Source organism: Takifugu flavidus, chromosome 13 (genome assembly GCF_003711565.1).
Source record: "Takifugu flavidus isolate HTHZ2018 chromosome 13, ASM371156v2, whole genome shotgun sequence".
NCBI lineage: Eukaryota > Metazoa > Chordata > Actinopteri > Tetraodontiformes > Tetraodontidae > Takifugu > Takifugu flavidus.
In genome coordinates, this window is record NC_079532.1 from 5053626 (window position 1) to 5072932 (window position 19307).

Genomic DNA, 19307 nt, shown 5'->3' on the forward strand with positions numbered 1-19307 from the left:
TAATTTTGTTTAACATCACTCCAGCAGAAATGGAGTCACTATATTTATTTGTTTTAATTAAAAAAGGATGTTTGTGTTCAGAAGGCAAAGCTGAACACAAGATAAAGTGCAGCGTTCATCAGAAACCAGCAGCACACTGTCATCCACATCAGTCTGTTTTCATTCCCGTGGGCTTGTTTTAATTTGTGGCCCCACTGATGAGTCTGCCTCCAGCCTCGGCCTGTTCTCCATCAGCCAGTTCTCAAACTATGTCCCCGATACTGGGTTCTCATCTAAAAATCACTGTCAACACAGCAGATAATTTCAGTGATTTGAGCAACTCTGGTGTGGAAAAAATGGGAGGTGAGGAGGGAAAATGAAGATTGTGGGAATTGAAGAGACTTTTACCGGGGGAAAAAAGTACAAGTTATAGTTTCTTTAAATTGATCAAAGTAACTTTCAGAACACGTACAGTCACACATCCTGGTCCCATTTTACAGCCATTGTGGGCTGAAATGGAACCTGAGCCTGGAAGTGTGGGAGTAATTATTGAATCACTGAATACTCTCTCTAATAGACACTGTCGCATTATTTACAATAATTTGTAAATAGATCACACAAAAATAAAGTAATTTCCCCAGAGGTTTTCTGAAGAGACACCTAACATCACTGTAGTCACATCGAGGACAGTGGAACCACCTCAGTGACCCTGGAGTTCTGAAGCCATGATGTTATTCTGGACCCCAGAGTCTGCTTAAAGATGTTCCAGAAGTCCCTTCTCAGTACTGGGAGTCTCAGCTCATAGAGGAAATGGTTTGTTCAATTTTCTAACTGTAATGAATTATCTGCTGCCACCTGCTGGCCTATTTTATAAAACCTCTTAAGAAAAAAATAACGTATTCCACAGCTATTTAACTAAATATTATCTTTATTTTTTTATGAGCAGACATAAGATACAGAAAAACTGTTTGGATGTTTTGGATGCACCATTTTCACCCAGTGTCAGAATTTAAAGAAAGAAAAACTCTCTAAATGTTGTTGCTGTCAATCTGCTGCAGAATGACTCACTTTTAGAAAAGAAATATGTGCAATATGTACTTTTCTACCAATCTTTAATATTACATGTGAAGCTCATCTCATGAAGAATGAAATACTGGAGGTATTAAGTTAAATTAGGTGTTCCATCCATCCTGGATTAGTGAGCAATCATAGCTTTTATACAGGTTGCAGTCTTGACATGTGTTAGTGATGCCTTCTCGGCTGGTCAAACAGGACTAATACATCACAGAAAATGGCCTTCCTCTTTTCAACTCACAGTGGCATCACTGCTGTTATTGTTCTGTAATTTCTGGTGATTAAAACAGGAAACTGAAGCCAGAACGATGCTATGGAATCCAAAGTAAATCCATTTGCCCAGTTTACCAATAGGCCACCAGACAGGAATGAGCAGATATCATGTGCTAGCAAACAGCAAACTGTAGTATCAACTACCACAAAAAACATAGCATTACAAAGTTGCCATGAAAGTGCAAAATTTGAATTAAGTAGGGCTCGTTTCATTCATTAATTCAGCCTTCTTTGGTTTCACTTTGCACGCTCCAGCCTGTTACCCAGAAATTGATCAGTGTGTCATTTTGTGATGTCTAAAGTAGAGCTCAGGGACAGAGAGGCAGAGATGTCTTGTAGGAGTTTTAAGCATGGAAGCAACGGAGTCATGTTTTTCTCTTAAAAGGCCTCAAGGCCTCTGCTCCAATGGAAGGAGCAATGAGGTGAAGAAAGCCCTTAAGAAGTTGAAGATGGTGTAGCTGGTGTAGTATTGGAACACTTGTAATCTCAGTATTTGCTACTTCAAAAATCTGTCAATATAATTCCTGAATGGCATTTGCTGAATGACACTGGCACTTTTCTTGCAGATTAGTCCAAACAATTCAGTCGAGTGGTGTAACCTTATAACTCCTCCAGGCTGTCAACACCGTCATTGAGCAGGAAGTGAGGTCGAAGCACAGACATGATGGGGCCTCGCGGGGCCCCAGCCAGACAGTATGCCTCATCCACATTCACTCCGTGGGATCGCAGCCTCTTCAAGGCGCTACTGCAGCTGTCCCTGCCACCATGGGGCGTCACCAGGACAATGGCCAGAGGGGCATTGAAGAAGTCAAACCTCTGCCGCATCTCACCAATATGAGCCAAGAAACTCTGCAGGGGTACAATGTGAAGTTTCTAAAGAAAGGAAATAAAAACAGAGGTCATGGAGTTGTTGCTGAGAGTACCTGAAGATACTGCTGTCTACTGTTGGGCTGGAGGATGGCGTCGCCACAGATCATGACTCTGAGCTGATCTGATGGACAGAAAGTCTGTTCTTGATCCAGTAGCCCTGACAAAACCCCTGAACAAAAGAGACAAAGTGTGAATCACAAACATACCCAGGAAACCATGGCTGCCAAGCTGTCTTCACCATCACAGTCAACTGTAATATGCAAGAGGAAACTTCCTGACCTTTATGCGACACCCGCTGCACCTCATTGATGTCCGTCGTCAAGAACAGATGTACCTGATTTTGCAGTAAGCCCTCAACCAAATTGTCCTCACTACAAAAACAGAATTTGCTTACTTGAAGACCTGGGGAAGAGAGGCGAGATAACATTAGGACCATCAGACTCCATCACTGAGCAGTACCTGACTGGGACTTAAGTTGGCGCCCCATTACCGTGATGCCTGGTACTGCTAATGATGCGGGACCTCTGCTGTTGTTGTTGGCTGTCTGAGATCATCAGGATGACATCAAACAAAAGTGATTCATTGGGGTTTTTCTCCAGGAGACATTCATTCACTCGCTGAAGAGCCTGAAGAATAAACCATGTAAAATATACATATGCATTTAATATACATGCCAATGTTTCTTGTCTTCAAAGTTAATTTGACTTCTTGTGTTTCAATATATTTCCAACATAGACATATACCCTATATGGGTGAATTTACAGTTGAAAAATACGACTTAACTGAGGTGGAAACACCACCATAATGTGGATGAGCATTTGTGGTAAATATTATTTGAGTGAAACACTTTTGCTGATATGTTTTCCATGAAACAACCTATTCTGTGCTGCCATCTCTGCTTGTGATTATGGCATGTATACATCTAATGTCATCTAATTATTAAAATCATTTTTAATTAACCACTGGCTCCTTTAGTAAACAACGTTACCTGCAGCAGGGGGTGAGCCACGCCCAGTCTGCACACGTCATCGCTCTCGTCCAGCTCAAACACTGCGCGAGACGTTACCGCGACAACAGCAGCGCGATCGGCGTCTTTCTGCAAGAGACATAAAATGACCAGCTACTCTATAAGAATGTAAAACATTTCACGAAGATCAGAAAAACAGGGCTGGACCAACAGACAACAGCACGGAAACATAATGTATTACTAACAGTATAAAGCATAGTTTAAAGCATTTAATATTCCTAGTATGTGTTTGCATGAAACATTGCCTATTCTGTGCTGCCATCTTCACTTTCACAATACAGATTTTGTCCTGCATATAAATATTTCTGTAAATTCAGTGGCTGCCAGTAGAATCCTACTTGCCTAAGGTGTGTCGTACCTGTGGCACGTCAGTGTTTGGGATCGTGAAGACCATCTCGGCCTCTTCTTGAGCTCTCTTGTTTGGACTAGTTTCTATCTCAACAATCGTTACGGGCTAATGGATTCGTGCAGCTGTAAAACACTGCAATTAATAATGGAACAACAAACTAACCTACACTATACTTCCCAAAACCGAGAACTGTTTACTTCCGCCTCTTGCAGCTTTAAGAACGCGATGTGATGATGTCACTTCCGCTCTCTGGTGCCTTGGGGCGCCACGCCCACAGTTGTGATAATTCTGTCAGGTAAAATAGCGCAGTCCGCCTTTAAACCAAATCCTCCAAATCTGGACTAAGAGTAGAGCAGAAGCCTGACTGAAAGAAGCCTCGATTGCATTAGTGTTCGGAGTGGAGCGCGGGGAAATAAGGGAAAGTTTGCTTCATCTTTGTGTGACGGTGAGAAACTCTTCCTTTGTCGCCAATTTCCGTACGCCCTCCCTGTCCTTTACAGCTTGGCTCTCCATGGGTCTTTTAACCTGTGCCTCTAGAGAACGCCTGTTGGTGTTAGATCATCTCCTGATGAAGAAACCGATGATTTCAGGTTGTAGAAAGGCGATCGAGTGCAATAAAAATGTTGTGCCAGTCGTTGATTGATTGCTTTATTTAGTAATGAACTGACAGCAGTACACACACTGACCGTAAATAACTCATCGAACTCGTTTGCAGTTGTCAGTAGCGGATCACCAATGCCTGCATGATCACAGCAGCATTGTGATTGTTCAGATGCACAATGAGTGACATTTAGAAGCAGTCAGACTGGTCGCACAGTACACCATAATGGCACTGTTTTCAGGCTCCAGCTGTAACTGAGGTCACACTGTTTGCTAAACTTGGTGGGAAACCTTCCAACTTGTATTACAGAGCCATTTAGACAAGTCTAGAAATCTGCTTTGAGTGGGTTAGTTAATATGCAGAGTAACAATAACCCATTGATTCAATAGCTTGTGTTAAATACCTCTTTCTTCCGATTTCCAAACCCTCATTCTCTCCATTACATTAGCAGTAATCTGACATTTTGTAAAGGTTTCTACCTTCGGGGGAAATACATTAATGACAGCTCTGGTTTGCATTTTCATGTGCGTTAAAATGGCACACAAACATAATCCAAATATAAGAACATATTTTATCAAACTCTACAGAAATGAAGAATTTTTTTCAAGAGTATAACTCTGCGTGGCCAACGTCTCACACGTGACATTTGGCCAACGTCTCACACGCTGACTTTGCTTTTCGCAACTATTTACAGACCACAGTCCACAGTCGTGTGTCAGCACGACGATAAAATATTTATACCATTCTGAGCAAACAAGTGTGATGGTTTCACGTAACCACACCTGCTTGTGTGTCCGACGTCCTGCTTGGAGCTGCTATCTCTCACTGGTGACACCTCCTGTGAAAATGTTTATGCTCCAGAATTATGGATGAAGTAAACTAGTTTAATGTTGCCAAATCGTCTGGTATCAGTCAAAAGAAAGGTCATCCTGCTGAGCGCGGCCTTGACCAGTGCATGGAGCTCGCTCTGCTGCTACAGCAGATCATCTTGTGCACCGACTCACTCACAGTGCTAAATTGGTCGTGTTGAATAAATAAAATAAACCATTGATGCTTTGCAGGAAATTGCTTTGTCAGCAAAACAAAATTAGACACAAGGCCTGCCACTGAGATAGAAGCGGCCTAACATGACAACTGACGTGGCTCTGATCCAGGTGGTCAGGATATCTCTCGGACTCTCGGTTACCTGGAGCCATGTGGTCTGTTGGCCAGCTGACAAAGGCGTTCCCGGGATCAGATGGTAGCATCTGGTCTGAAGCAGTAAAGCTCATTCTTGGCTGGTGGGCCCAAATAGATGTCAGATGAGTACAGCACCTCCCCTTAATGTAACTGGGACTTTGTAGGGAGCTGTAGAAAATTTGTGTTATCACCTGGAACCATATTTTCAGTGTGGTCTTGGGGCCAAACTGGCACATCAGCTCCTCCTCCTTTGATCTTTCTTTCGAGGATTAAGGAGCTTTGACGCAAAGCAGTGTTTTAAAATACATTAGAGATATGTCACATGGTGTTACAGCTACACCCTATACGATTGGTTTTCAGCTCAGCCACGTTCAGCAACTATAGGAAGAAATACAACAGGAAACCACATAAATCCAATCCTCCCTGTACGCAGTCCTCATCCAAATTCTGACACAAAGAAAGGCTCAAACTAATTTTGAGGCTACAACACTAAATAAGTGCACTGTCCAACTAGCTGATAGATGCACATGCAGCTAACACTCACTAATCTCTCTTCCAGGGTCTTTAGTGCCAACATCTACATCATGTTCAGGTAGAGAGTGGCTTCATCATACACATCATGCGGAAGCGCCTGGACAGGATCCGGTTCCGTGGCCAAAAACGGGAGGATTTTGTGGATTTGGCTGAGTCACCAAACACTTCTGACACGGAATGCTCAGAAGACATTGTGAATAAACCTCAGTCCTCCCTCCGCTATTCAGAGGAGCTGAGGGATGTGGATGGAGGAGAACCTCAGAGTGATGCACAGGTACGCAAAGACCTGAAACACCCGTGGTGTCAAAGCACAAACGAGATCAGCTCATTCAGGGCCGACAACCAACTCCCTTATGTACAGAAATATGACCAGGATAGTTTTAATCTCTCCTGTGCTTCATGCCTCCCAGGCAGGATCATTTTCTGCCGCTCTTCAGGATGATTCTCGATCCGACCTAGTTGAGATCAAAGGTCATCTAGAAATCGCCTTGTTAGAGAAACACTTCTTACGTGAGTACGCTGCCTTGAACAGTGAAGATTGTACCTTTTTCTTCAATGCGACAAATGAATCAGCTGAATTTCTGGGCTGTTTCTCCCATTAAAGAGTCAGTATAGAGAGAATAAAGTCTATATTCTCATTCTCTCGTGATCGTGTTACTAGCTGAACCTTCATGACCTCGAAGTTAGATTTATTGATTTCAATCCAGCGGTCCAGTTAATCCCTCTGTCGGCTCCAAACGTGCCCTTCTCGCTATCACAACATGGCGGTTAGAGTCTGATCATATTTGTCCGTCCCAGAGGAGGAACTGAGGAAACTGAAAGAGGAGTCTAATGTGGACTCGCTGAGACAGGAGCTGGAGAAGGAGCGCAGCAGATGTGGCGAGCTGGAGCAGAAGATCAACGACATGCTGAGATCCAGGTGCTTGATTCACATCGCCTGATGCGATGAGCAGGCTGTCCCTGTGGCTTTAGACCTTCACTAACCGCATGATGTTTATGTCTGTCCGTCATGTCACAGCCTCGAGGACTCTCCGTCTTTGAGACCTAAAGCTCCGCCCCCTCTCGTGCCTACAGGCAGCATTAAAGGTGAGCCATGGAATCACCTTGAAACCTTCTGCCCTTGAGCTCACTTTTAAATAACTTTGAAGATTATTTGAAGACAGTTTCATAAAGAAAAGTTAAAAATGTATGAACTAGTGCACAGGTCACAATATTAAGTCGACTTCAAGAAGATGAGGTCATTCTTAGTTGTTATACTATTAAAAAAAGTTGGTTTTACTATAATTAAATAATCAAATTGCACCCCAACATACAGTATAATGATTTGTTTACCCTTACTAATTCCCTGACCACAGAAAAACCTAAGGATACTCTTTCAGACACCCTCTGGAAATGGGTTTATGATCATTTTGGCGTGTATATCGAGGACTTCCGCTTTCAACCGGAGGTGCACACGGTGGAGACGGAGGAGCCGCTGAGTGCCAAGAGGTAAGAACAGGACAGGAAAGAGTTATTTTCCCTGATTTTAGTGGTAAAGTTGTCTCAAAACTCAAATCTGGTTTCTTATTTGCAGGTTGACAGAAAACATGAGGCGTCTCAGTGAGTACATAGATACATCATCAGCTGTCCCTTTACTTTAGGCAATGTGTCCTTGAATGAAGCGCTATGCAGATATGCTATACATTTTTTTGGCCTGTTTTCCAGAGCGAGGGTTCAGGCCAGTGACCAACTTCATGAGGAACCTTTCTGCTTTATCAAGCTGGTACTCGGTCTACACATCAGCCATCGCCTTCATCGTAAGGCAGCGGTCTCCTCGCTAACATTTCAGATTCATCCAGATCAGACCTCTGGCTTTCAGCTGATCTGTGGTCTCTGCGTGTCCTCCTCAGGTTTACATGTATGCTGCCTGGAACGGCTGGACCATCCCAATGTTCCTGTTCCTCGCTCTCCTCCGGCTCTCCTTGAATTATCTTATTGCCAGGTCATTAGCCTCTCCCTCCTTGTCCTCCGCCAATCAAATATCAGAATTTTTTTCCTCATTTTCAGCCCTGACACGCAGGCCTTCACTGACAGTCTGAATACGGGTGTTGATACCTTGTGTGGTGAGTTTGCACTGATATCTACCTGTGTCTTCCCATAATGCACTGCTATCAGGGGTTGGAGAATTCAGTGGAGCATTGTGCCTGAAGTCTCAGAGCCCGTGGTGAGGAATTCAATCTTTGAGGCTGAGGTGTTCAGGGTGGCCAGAGTTGGACAGTTATTGACATTTGGGTCTCTGATGCTTTCAGGAGCCCCCTAAAGAAGATCTGACAGTGTCCGAGAAGTTCCAGCTGGTTCTAGACGTTGCCCAGAGAGCTCAGGTGAGACGTGATAGACAAGCCGAAGATTTATTGACTATTTTTCCCCGTTGCTGAACGGATTTGGATAACAGATGCTTTAAATTTCCCTTTCACAGAATCTGTTTGGGAAGTTGGCAAACATCCTGGAGAAAATACGGAAGTGAGTTCTTCTGCTCACAAACACATCCTCAACTGTTGACTGTGGTGACTGTTTAAATGTGCCTGGTTTCTGTGTAGTTTGTTCATATGGGTTCGGCCTGAGTTGACTCGGAAGCTGTATGTGGGTCTGTTGGTGGCCTTCATCTCCTCCTGCCTGCTGCCATACAAACTTCTGGGCTTCATCATAGGTTGGTCGGATGCTCTCAATGAGGGATAATCTCACACTTTAATCACATAAACTCTCACTTACTGAATTTAATACCACTAAAACTGATTGGATGACTTCCTTTAAACACATGAAATGAGATTATTTCATTATTCAATGTGTATTTTTTGGTCCATAATTCACTCTGCAGAGTGAGTGCGATTAGCATCTTCTTCCTTCTCAGGCATGTATGCTGGCATAAAGTTCTTCATCATCGACTTTATCTTCAAGAGGTGCCCCAAGCTGAGGCAACGCTTCGACACCCCATACATCATTTGGACCAATTTACCCACGGACCTGCAGCTAAAGGAGCGCAGCAACACCCTGATGAGCAGACGGGTCAGTACACTCCTGACAGGCCACAGAGCTAATGCACTTTAGCATTATTAATAAACCTGTCAGGATCAACAAAGCAGCTTTCCAGTAGAATGTCTTCAGAACATCTTCTAGCCGAAATAGTAAAATGCTACAGAGATGTTATTACAAATTAGAACTTGTCCCAGTGGGTGGCGTCTGGTTTGTCTGGTTTCACTTCATTGTCATTTTCTCTCTCAGCTGTCTGAGTGTGAACAGGTAGGATCCTGGTGTGTGGTGTGTATTTATAGCCACAGTGTAGAGGACAGTGATGTGTGCTGTAGTTGGAGCTGTACACTAGTCAGCATTTAGTCTGTTAAAACTCAGATTTCCCTTCTGGTCAGACTAACAGTGAATGCCTCATGACTGATAAAAATTATTTGGTTTTAGCTCTTTATAACTTGCGGATTTTGTTGTGGCTGTCTTAGGACCAGCTTGAGTTGGATCTGCTTTGTTTCACTTTTTTCCCTCAAAGTGCTTGTATTTTTCCTCCTTTGTCACATTCTAGCTCCTATAAAACAATTTACTGATTTTAAACAGCACAGAGAGTAAAATCAAATAGTTGTTTCACCTGGAGAGGTGAGGCTGGAGCTTCGCTCTGATTGGTCAGTCCTGTTCTCCTTCCTGTTCACCACATTAGCTTCCTGCAGCGGGGGCTCGGGGAAGTGTCGGCGCCACGGCTCCTCTGGTCAATCGGGATGAGGACGGTGGGCGATACTACAGCACCAAGAGAGGAGCTTTTCATGAAGTCTTCAACCTTCCAGAGAGTGAGCGCCCCCTGGCAGGTGGGTGGAGAGATTTTAGACCAGACTTTATGTAGTGTGATAACATAACCAAAAAGAAAATGTTACTGTCTGCTGCTGTAAAGCTTTTATGTTTTAGAGCCGATCCAAAGCAAAAGAATCTGACTATCTGACCTGTTTTCCTCTTCTGCAGTGTGTGAGAATGGCTGGCGCTGCTGCCTCATCAACAGAGACCGGAGGACGCCAACCGATTACATCCGTAATGGAGTCCTCTACGTCACTGAGAAGTGAGTCCTAGTTGGATGGCAGCACTGGAAACTGGACTGGAAATACTGAGAGTCTGACCCACACGACTCTGCCACCTACCGGTCGCTTCTGTTATTGCATCAAAACGATGACGACAGACCAATGAAATTTACAACTCATCAACAGCAAACACACATTAGTGAATTAAGGGATTTAATCTGACTACATTTTTCCTGTGTGACAAATTTAATATGCCTTTAATTATAAACAATGTTATTTTATTAATTAAAACCTAATACATTTTTATTTTTCCCTGAAAAGCTGTTCATGCAGCTTGAGTTGAGTTTCCATGACTTATTAGCCCTGATGTTAGCTGTAAAGTCAACTGAATCTCATCTATCTCCACAGCCACCTTTGTTTCGAAAGCTCCAACTCCAAAAGGAACAAAGTCATTAAACTGACTGACATCATTGATATTCAGAAGGTGAGCAGAGCGTCACTTTCTGTCCCAGTCACACCGTCTGGGACACTCTGGCAGCCACAAAATGTGATAAATCTTTGATCTGATAACGCAGCGGAAAATAACGTGAGGTCACGTTGTCTTCACTGTCCCTCACAGTACAAAGTTCTGTCTGTTCTGCCTGGCTCTGGGATGGGCATCTCCATAGCAACTCCATCAACACAAAAGGTAACTGCTCAGAGGGAAGTGCCTTGGACTTGACTGATTGATTGATTGATCGATTGATTGATTGACTGAAACAACATAACAGGAATGGCTCTAAATACAGTTAATGGTGTGAAACACATTGATGCTTCTAGTGTCCCCTGATACATCCCACTGTGGCTAACAGGTTGATTCAAAGCTAAATTAGCATTAACCTAACTTAAAATAATAACATTCTGCAGACAAAGCATTTCCTTGATTGTCAGATATCCTAAACTGAGAGTCCCAGATTCAGCCTTCTGGGTGATTTAAAGATGAACCAAGATAACGTATCGATGGTTTGAAAAGGCTGTTAGACAAGACCTGTTAGAGTGTCCATCAGGCCAGCAGTGTCACCTGATTTCCTGAACAAAAATATAATGCTGATCATAAACTAAAGGTTCTGGGATTTAAAAGGAACCAGTTAAATTCCTTTAAAGCTCTCAGATCCAGCCTGATGGAACAGGGGCAGCTGGTAAAAGATAAGGAGCAGAGGCAGATGGTCAAGATGTACAACAATACGAGAAAATAAGAACTTAAGATGGGCTGAGAAAAGAATCAGAGATCTGGAAGAGAGTGAGAGCTCTCTCCCGAAGAGCACCAGTCAGGAAGAAGCTGAGCTTCAAAGCGTAACACCAGAAGAATCTGATAAATCCTTGTGTAACACGGGTATTTAAATGTAGTCCTTGACTCAATGTGCTCTTCTCTTTCTTTGTTGGGCTGCAGCCGATGGTGTTTGGTGCTATGATGCACAGAGACGAGGCCTTCGACGCTATTTACGCACAGTACCTTCAGACCAGCACCGCGGCAGCCACCATCACACCAGAAACATGATGGTTGTACGTCTGAGACGGCTGCAGTCGCAGGAACAATGGAACCATCTCACCTTACTCAGCAGTGACACCTTCCAATCAGAGCAGCTGTTAAACTCTTTTTTTGTAGTTATATGAAGGTTTCTGACAAACGCTGGTCACCTTTTACAAAACACAACTTAAAGTTGGTCTTTTCCTCGGTGGCCAGCAGGGTGTCACTGCTGCTCCGCTGGCATGTAAATATGTTTACGTGTTGTTTCAGGGTAAATACTTTTATTAAATGGTGGTGTTGTTGGAGCTTGTATTTTTAATGAAATGTTTTTTTATGATTCCAGTAAAACCTAAAGGTGAAACACTGAAGTCTTGTTCTTTTGTTTGTGTCCTTTTGCAACCCGGAGGATAAAAAGATAAATTAATGTGAAACTCATCAACCGGATGCCTTTTAAAGGATTAAAAAAAAAAGAAAAAACAGGAATTTACTTGTGAGCTACTTTATTCTTAATAGCTTATTAATGTACAGAAGTTCATTACGGTGTATTTTCACGAGTTTGCTGGTGTCTGATTTCAGCCGCTGCGCTGAATAATGTGAGAAAACATCTGCAGTTTCTGTCTAAGGTTTGACAGCTGTTTGAAAGCTCTTAGAGCTGCTGAAATGTTTAATGGCAGTTCATAGTCGAATTAAGTTACAATGTTTTATAGCCGCTGTTATCAGAGGGAGGGTTAGATGTTACCTCACTGCTTCCATTTCTAACTTTGACTCAGTCGGCTTTAAACAACAATTAACCTCAAGCAAGTTAGTAGACGCGTTTAGCCACAGCCAGTGATGATTTTGTGTTTTAAATATTTAAGATGAAGTTTAAAAATAAAAATAAATGTATTCTATCCAGACATTTTGATCATCAACCATAAACTGCTTTAGTTTATCTTCAGGTAATAAGTGAGGTATTCTATGTACAGACTAACAGACTACAGAGATGGGAGAGGTCATCTCACTTAAACCAACCTGTTCAGGTCTGCTAATGCAGGTTTAACTGACTAATAAATCACTAGACTCTCATCCTGGTGCTTCCTGCTGAGCCCTAAATTTCTCTGTATGTCTTATAGATTGATATTCAGCACCTCATCATCCTGTGAGTGCTCTCCTTCACGGTCCAGCTCTGTGTCCTTAAAGCCGACTCTGGTCTTTGGCATTTTCGTGTCCTCTTCCTTCTCTTCTCTGTTGCCGTCTGTCTGCTCCTGGTCTTCCTCGTCACTGTCGTTCTCTCTGCTGTCTGGGATGATGACCACCTCCTCCTTTGCTTCGGGGTCGATATCCTCCTTGAACCAGACTGACTTGTACCCCTCGTCCTGTCGTCTGCCCTTGGTCAGAATGGGCCTCACTTCCTTTTCTTTGTCGTCGCTGTCTAAGCCCGACTGGCTCGCAGCATCATCTTGGACCAGCACTGAAGGCTCCTCTGGGCTCAGATACTTCTCCAAATCCCGTGCCTTTGTGTCTGGCTCCACGGGCTGGATTATGGTTCCCCCATTGGGGCTGCCAGACCTAGTACTGCTCCCATCTTCATCCTTACTGAAGGCATCGTTGGTGTACTGGATACCTTCCTTCTTACCACCCAAACCTTTATTCAGCTGTGGGGAAAACACATATGAGAGGAGGAAGGAAAAAAGCACCTTAAATGCTGTCTGAAAGCTTCATTTGGTGATCGAGAGCATCCAAAACAGGACAGAGCCGCCCAAACTCGTCCCACAATGTCCCAGTGAAGGCATCTTGACTTTTGAGTTTTTAAACTTACAGAGCTTTTAAACTGGTTGATTTCATGGAGCTTCTTCCAGTCCCCCCTGTCCCTTCGAATATGGATGATGAGAAAGGCAATTATAGCCAGGCAGACGCACAGCAGGACGCCCAGGGTTGCACCCAGTGCCGCCATGTCGTTTGATCCGTAGCCCCCCGATGGCACAACCACTGCGAGGGAAAAACCGCCAGTCAACACAGTATATTTGACACCATAGACCTTTAAATCTACCTCTGTGCTGAACCTGAAGGCTGAAGGAGCTACAACAACTCTACTGAAGCCTGATGGATATTCAGATTTTAGATACGAAAACATCCAAACCCCAAATGCTAAACTAAATACTAGAATAAATACAGTCAACAACAATGCAAATAGGAAGTGAAAATAACACATGATATGGTTAATTCTATTACTGTTCTACCAGTTTGTTCTTAAATATTTAGCTTCTGTTTCAACACCTAAATCTTAATAACTTTGCATTTCCTTCCCAGCTTATAAGTAATAGTAGTTTAAACATTATTAGTCACTATGATCATCTCAAATTATAAGATACTTTTTACGGCATAAACATGCAGAAAAAGCAGATCCAAACGTGCCGGCGATGTTAATGTTAATTAGCTGTGTTTCAGGTCTGTTAGCACATGTGACTGTAGCAAATGTTGGTGGTGGGTCACTACGAATAGACCACGTTTTGGTCTGATCAAAGCAGCAAATTAATGGTTTTGTGCACCCAGGGCTAAACCTACAACTGAAACGTATGAAGAAAAAGAAGAAGGAGACACCCAGGTGATCTAAATGTCATTTTTGTAAGTGAGTTTCATCTTCATGCGAGATTAAATGTCAGAAAAGTGATTTTCCATGACTGAAGCTACACTGGGCAAGCCTTTTCCACCAAGCCAGTTCCAGCACTGGTTCAGCCTCCATGTATCGTGAACCAGTTTGCATTTCCGCACTGTGACTTAAGATCCGCCATGACAACGTGTGTAAATCTCATCTTCTGAAGCTTGGATGTCACTTTAGCTCAACGCCTTTGACCTATTTCTTGGCATCCTTTCCTTTGCTGTTATGGAGGTCCATCGCCATTCGGCCCCTCAGCTGCAGCTGGGATGTTGTCTTTTCATGGTCTGACTTTAATTTTAGCTTCTTAAAATGGGATAATGTTTCACCTAACGGGTGATTTTAGCTTCCCTTACGTCAACGTTACGTATCGGCCCTGCAGGCTCCTGTCAGTCATCCTCGGGTTTGTCAACATGGAGGAGCTCTGATGCCTGAATTCACCGATTGGGTCTTATCTGCAGAATCTTCTGCCATGACGGCATCTGACGCTCACGGCAGCCTTTGTTAGGACTTTTTCTAAACGAAGCGAGTGTTGGTGCTACTTAGGATCCAGTCTGGTTCCTAATAGCTACTTGGCTTGCAGAGAGGAGGTCCCAGAGGAGGGAAGAACTGGAACAAGAACTGACTTGGTCGAAAAGGCCCGAGAGAGATAAACACCTGTTAGAGGGAGAGCTGTGTTGGCCGTAGGGACAGTTCCGTTACTGGTTGGACTGGGTTCAGCGGTTGTATTACTGTCTTGAGTCGAGGACTTGGTGGTGGACAAACTGGGGTGGTTCGTGGTCCTGGAAGGAGTAGTCGTGAAACCGGCACCATCTGTAGGCTCACTGGGTTTGGTGGTGGTGCTGGAGGGAGTAGTTGTCAAACCAGGACCACCTGTGGGGTCACCGGGTTTGGTGGTGGTGCTGGAGGGAGTAGTCGTCAAACCAGGACCACCTGTGGGGTCACCGGGTTTGGTGGTGGTGCTGGAGGGAGTAGTCGTCAAACCAGGACTACCTGTGGGGTCACCGGGTTTGGTGGTGGTGCTGGAGGGAGTAGTTGTCAAACCAGGACCACCTGTGGGGTCACCGGTTTGGTGGTGGTGCTGGAGGGAGTAGTCGTCAAACCAGGACCACCTGTGGGGTCACCGGGTTTGGTGGTGGTGCTGGAGGGAGTAGTTGTCAAACCAGGACCACCTGTGGGGTCACCGGGTTTGGTGGTGGTCACTGACGGGGTAGTCGTTAAGCCGGTGCCGTCCGTGGAACTACTGGGGCTGGTTGGGGAAACGTGATCTGTGGTCTTGTCTTTTGTGGTGGTCGGTGGGACAGTGGTGGTTTTCGGACCTGGGAGGAGAACACACTTTTATGTCCCCGCTTACTCTGGAACTGGGAGGTCTTTCAGTCTGGATGCAAAGTGAACTGAGCAAAAACAAATGGTTAATGAAAGATGCCCTCAGTCCAACTGTCTTTGTGTCCTCACCGTCTAGGCTAATGCAGCACAATTGTCCAATTTCAATCCCTGAATGTAAGACTGACTGGTGCGTGCTCCCCTCCCCCACAGCACCTGCGCTGGCCATGTGCAACTGTGACTCACCCCATTATGATTAGCTACAATGATACGAACGAACTCCAAAGACCTGAATGACGCAAGGCGGCCACAGGTATTCTGTGGTCAAGGACATGGACCGTTCTAGGAGTGATGTGAGAGACGCGGCTCTTCCTCTGTTTGGAAACCCTGCGCAGACCTTTTCCCCCTACCTGATTTGACCTCCAGCAGCAGCTCAGCTGTAGCAGTTTCGTCATTATACACATCTTTTGCCACCACCTGCAAGTGCAAAGACGAAGCTGAATATACTGCTAATCATTTACCAGGACCTTCACAGCCTGACGTCATCTTACTTGCAGATTTAAGTTGGCCTCTGTGAGACTCTTTGTCATGAACAGGTAGCCCCCGACGATGGAGAAATCGCTGCTGCCATCAATGTAGTAAATAATGTTGGGATTTAGACCCTTAAAAAAAAGATGAGCACTTGATATCAAACACAGACATGGAAAATTTTTAAAAATGTCGTTTCAGGGTAATTCCAGTAATCAACATTACAACAGGAGCTCATAAAGATGGTACACTTGTGTATGAGGGAGCTGTGACTGAGAGCTCAGCTGCTGGTTTACCCCCGTGGCAGCGTAGTCAGCGTCTGTGGCAAGGAACTGCAGGGGCTCGTTCTTCATGTCCATCGCCATAATGCCCACGCCGGTGACGGTGCCCTGGTACCGAGGACTCTGAAACGTTGGGAGATGCAGACTCTCCACCAGCACGTTGATGGTGACGGAGGTGGAGGAGACCTGAATGGTGTTGATCTTCTGAGCGGCCTGTGAGAGGAAGGACAACGCGTTGGAAAACAGACACAGAATTCTGAACACTCATTAAAAATAGGATGATGATGAAGATGAGGAGGAGGAGGAGGAGGAGGAGGAGGATGCTGTATTTACCAGCACGGTCAGAGTAATGGTCTCTAGTGTGTCGGCTTCTTTCTGCATGCTAATGTTGCCCGTGATGGGGTCGATATGAAAAAGGTTGCCATCATCTCCTGAAACACAGACGTGAGATGATTTGACTTGCAGACGCTTGCGTTGTAGTTTGAAACCTTTAGAACAAACGTGCACTGCTCACCCCCCAAGATTGTGTATGTTATCTCCTCATTAATCCCAGAGTCCCCATCGATGGCATATAGGGGTCCAGGATTCAGCTTTAAAGGTTCAGTCTGCAGAGGAGAAAATGATCATTAAATAAAGATGTGAATCCAATTAATCAGCATCCATTCGGGCTGGTGGCGGAGCATCGGCACCTCTTTCTTATTTAAGGTGACCCGGCCAGTGTAACCAGAGCTGGAGCAGATCAGATTGGTCCCGGCCTCGTACACGGTGCAGGGCTGGAACCAAGGCGGCCTGTTGTCCACGTCAAGAATGGTAATCTCTATAGTGGTGGAGGTGTTGTAGGATGGACTGACACCAGGCAACGTGTCCTGCGATGAAGGAAATGACAAATTAGAATGAGGTCACCATTCATGCGCCGGAGGGGATCCATTATTGGCAGCTTAAACACAGGCTGAAGCTAAGCATGGAACATTAAAATGCTCATACTCTGAGAATGAATGAAATGGGTGAAATCTGTGGTTATAACCAACACTTACCTGAACGAACAACGTGAGCGAGACGTTTTTGACTTTGTCGTAATCCAGAAGTGACGAGACGAGGATTTCCGGGACAGTAGGTGACGAGAGGTTAAAGCCGCTCTGCAAAAACATTTTAAAAGAACCTGCATATATTTCTGTTCTCTATGTTGAAACAACCCAAAGAAAAGCAGGAAAAATGGCGTACAGTTTCTCCGATCAGTCTGTAGTAGAGATCAAGCTTGTCTAAATCCTGGGCCTCAACCCGTCCCAACACTGTGTTCTCAGGAGACAGCTGGAAAACACAGCTCAAGTTATTATTCCAGAACACGCTTTACTCATGGAGAGATCTGCAAAAGAGGTCTTTTCCTCAGCGTCTTACCTCACTGACGTTGAACTGGTAGACTGTCTGCGGAAACACCGGAGGGTTGTCGTTCACATTGGTCACGACTACAGTAATGCTGAAGGAAACCTGGAGCCAAAGAAAAACACTGTCAATATGGTCTTTGTTTTTTTTAAAAAGGAAACAGACAACAATGCTGGGGGGTTAGGCCCATTCCTCGAGGGCCGCAATCCAGAGGGATCCACCTGAGTTTCCACTTGCCATGGTGAAAGCTGCCTGGGAGGACAGAAAACCCGGTTGGATTGTGGCCCTCGAGGACTGGGGACTGGGGACTGGGGACTGGGGACTGGGGACTGGGGGACCCCATCCCCGTAGGCATTAAGGGGTCAGGAAGTGAAATGTATCCCCAACAGAAAGACGCAATTTATCGCTCACTTAATTTTAAGATGAAATTTTACCGGACTGCTTGCAGGTTTTTGGCAGACCAGTCTAGCGGTAAGAGTTGTGTATTGCTGTAAAAAACAAAAGCAATAATCATTATTATATATATATATTTCTGGACGAGTTCATAGCTCCTTAGTTCTATCAGATTCAAGTGGTGTTACCTCAGCATCGAAAACTATGGCAGCGAGCAGCTGGGTACCATTTAAAGAGAATGGGTTGACAGAGCCTTGAGGAGGATTCAGCCTCAATGTCGCCCCGGGAGGGATGTCAATTGTCGTCACGAGATCGCCCACATTGTTGTTTTCTGGAATTTCTACAGCGCTAGATTCCGGACAGGCTGTTGGGAGAGAAGAATGCCCATTTTAAAGACAGAGAGGTCAGAGGTCAAACTGAAACACGAGCAGAATAATTTAAACAGTAAATTATGTAAAAACTGTATATTTGCCGCCATCACACGAGTTATGTAATCAAGTCTAATTGCTTTACAGTTCCTGATTCAGAAACTTGCCACTGGCTGTGGTCATTCGAGTAGATTTCCAACTTTCTCACTTATATCGTTTTCAATCTGATGTAGTTTTTACCATTTGTCACAGAATAAAACCAGAACGGGTCAAACAATAGATAAGATCTCCCCGGCCTCACGGCGCGAGGCTCCACCAAGCCTCTCCTCTAACTCCCTCTGGATTCAGTTAGACAACCAGATGATTTTCATATAAAAGTGAACGATAAAAACAAGGGCTCACCATCCTGGGCCTGAATGGACGCTTGAAGCTGACTCAGAACCAGAAAAGCCAAGAAGGTGGTCACCGTCAGGTGCGAATGACTCCCCTCCATGTCTCCGTCCTGTATGAGCCGATAGTCAGCCGTCTGTCCGCTGCTATCTGCTCGGTTTTATGGCCTCGGTGGACTTTTCCCCGTTATAAAACACAACAGGCACAGCTGTTTGCTCAAAAGTCATAACAGGTTTGAGATTTTTCTAACTAAAGGCTTCAAATCGGTTTGATCTGTGACACTTCGGGGGCGTAGCTGAGAATTAATAACAATGTTTCTGTACTAAATATAACATCAACTTCATACAGTTACAAACCATCATGTTTTTGACAGTTATCAAAAGTTCATGTGCAATAACTTGGTTTATGGTTGGTAACAACATCAGTTCGAGAGTAACAAAGCACTAAACACAATAAAAGTGGAATAATAAAAAATAAAAGTGAACATCATTTATTGCGTTCATGCATCTAGACACCATCTCCATACAGTCAGCTCTGTTGTTCATACATCAATCAGCCACATTAAGACCA

At 44.4% G+C, this 19307-nt stretch overlaps 3 protein-coding genes across 5 annotated transcripts; 1 reads left to right on the top strand and 2 right to left on the bottom strand.

The window, feature by feature from the left end:
• Positions 1-889: 889 nt before the first annotated feature.
• Positions 890-3829, bottom strand: LOC130535749 (cytosolic 5'-nucleotidase 1A). The gene is made up of 6 exons (XM_057051002.1): positions 3582-3829; positions 3185-3292; positions 2687-2822; positions 2476-2598; positions 2250-2365; positions 890-2175 (listed from the first exon to the last, which is right to left on the bottom strand). Exons 1-6 carry the CDS (start codon positions 3615-3617, stop codon positions 1927-1929), a joined length of 768 nt encoding a protein of 255 aa, XP_056906982.1. The 5' UTR covers positions 3618-3829; the 3' UTR covers positions 890-1926.
• LOC130535742 (GRAM domain-containing protein 4-like) lies at positions 3829-11807 on the top strand. Its single transcript, XM_057050989.1, has 19 exons — positions 3829-4017; positions 5912-6160; positions 6297-6396; positions 6685-6805; positions 6905-6972; positions 7242-7374; positions 7460-7485; positions 7591-7682; positions 7776-7867; positions 8041-8089; positions 8175-8246; positions 8342-8385; positions 8463-8572; positions 8774-8928; positions 9584-9728; positions 9880-9973; positions 10341-10416; positions 10552-10620; positions 11362-11807. The coding sequence occupies exons 2-19, from the start codon at positions 5972-5974 to the stop codon at positions 11467-11469; spliced, it is 1743 nt and encodes a 580-aa protein (XP_056906969.1). The 5' UTR covers positions 3829-4017; positions 5912-5971; the 3' UTR covers positions 11470-11807.
• A 115-nt stretch (positions 11808-11922) lies between these two features.
• Positions 11923-18910, bottom strand: LOC130535741 (cadherin-related family member 5-like). Of its 3 annotated transcripts, none has more exons than XM_057050987.1 (16): positions 18750-18909; positions 18168-18343; positions 18021-18074; positions 17602-17691; positions 17428-17514; positions 17241-17342; positions 16896-17072; positions 16721-16811; positions 16540-16637; positions 16222-16419; positions 15949-16059; positions 15808-15874; positions 15187-15393; positions 14732-15067; positions 13238-13407; positions 11923-13073 (listed from the first exon to the last, which is right to left on the bottom strand). In XM_057050987.1, exons 1-16 carry the CDS (start codon positions 18838-18840, stop codon positions 12546-12548), a joined length of 2583 nt encoding a protein of 860 aa, XP_056906967.1. In that variant the 5' UTR covers positions 18841-18909; the 3' UTR covers positions 11923-12545. The 3 variants fall into 3 exon arrangements, with proteins under 3 accessions (XP_056906967.1, XP_056906966.1, XP_056906968.1); XM_057050986.1 differs by having other exon boundaries at positions 14732-15127; XM_057050988.1 differs by lacking the exons at positions 14732-15067; positions 15187-15393 and having other exon boundaries at positions 18750-18910.
• Positions 18911-19307: the final 397 nt, after the last annotated feature.

Excerpts from the sequence above, each read along its gene's own strand:
- LOC130535749 (XM_057051002.1), bottom strand. The coding sequence starts at position 3,617 with ATGGTCTTCACGATCCCAAACACTGACGTGCCACAG. Across the intron at positions 3,293-3,581 it reads CAAACACTGACGTGCCACAG|AAAGACGCCGATCGCGCTGC; the intron begins GTACGACACACC and ends TGTCTCTTGCAG. Across the intron at positions 2,823-3,184 it reads TGGCTCACCCCCTGCTGCAG|GCTCTTCAGCGAGTGAATGA; the intron begins GTAACGTTGTTT and ends TTTATTCTTCAG.
- LOC130535742 (XM_057050989.1), top strand. The coding sequence starts at position 5,972 with ATGCGGAAGCGCCTGGACAGGATCCGGTTCCGTGGCCAAAAACGGGAG. Across the intron at positions 6,973-7,241 it reads GCCTACAGGCAGCATTAAAG|AAAAACCTAAGGATACTCTT; the intron begins GTGAGCCATGGA and ends CCCTGACCACAG. Across the intron at positions 7,868-8,040 it reads TTGAATTATCTTATTGCCAG|GGGTTGGAGAATTCAGTGGA; the intron begins GTCATTAGCCTC and ends CACTGCTATCAG.
- LOC130535741 (XM_057050986.1), bottom strand. The coding sequence starts at position 18,840 with ATGGAGGGGAGTCATTCGCACCTGACGGTGACCACCTTCTTGGCTTTT. Across the intron at positions 17,692-18,020 it reads AAAAACCTGCAAGCAGTCCG|GTTTCCTTCAGCATTACTGT; the intron begins GTAAAATTTCAT and ends CTTTGGCTCCAG. Across the intron at positions 16,638-16,720 it reads AACATACACAATCTTGGGGG|GAGATGATGGCAACCTTTTT; the intron begins GTGAGCAGTGCA and ends TCTGTGTTTCAG.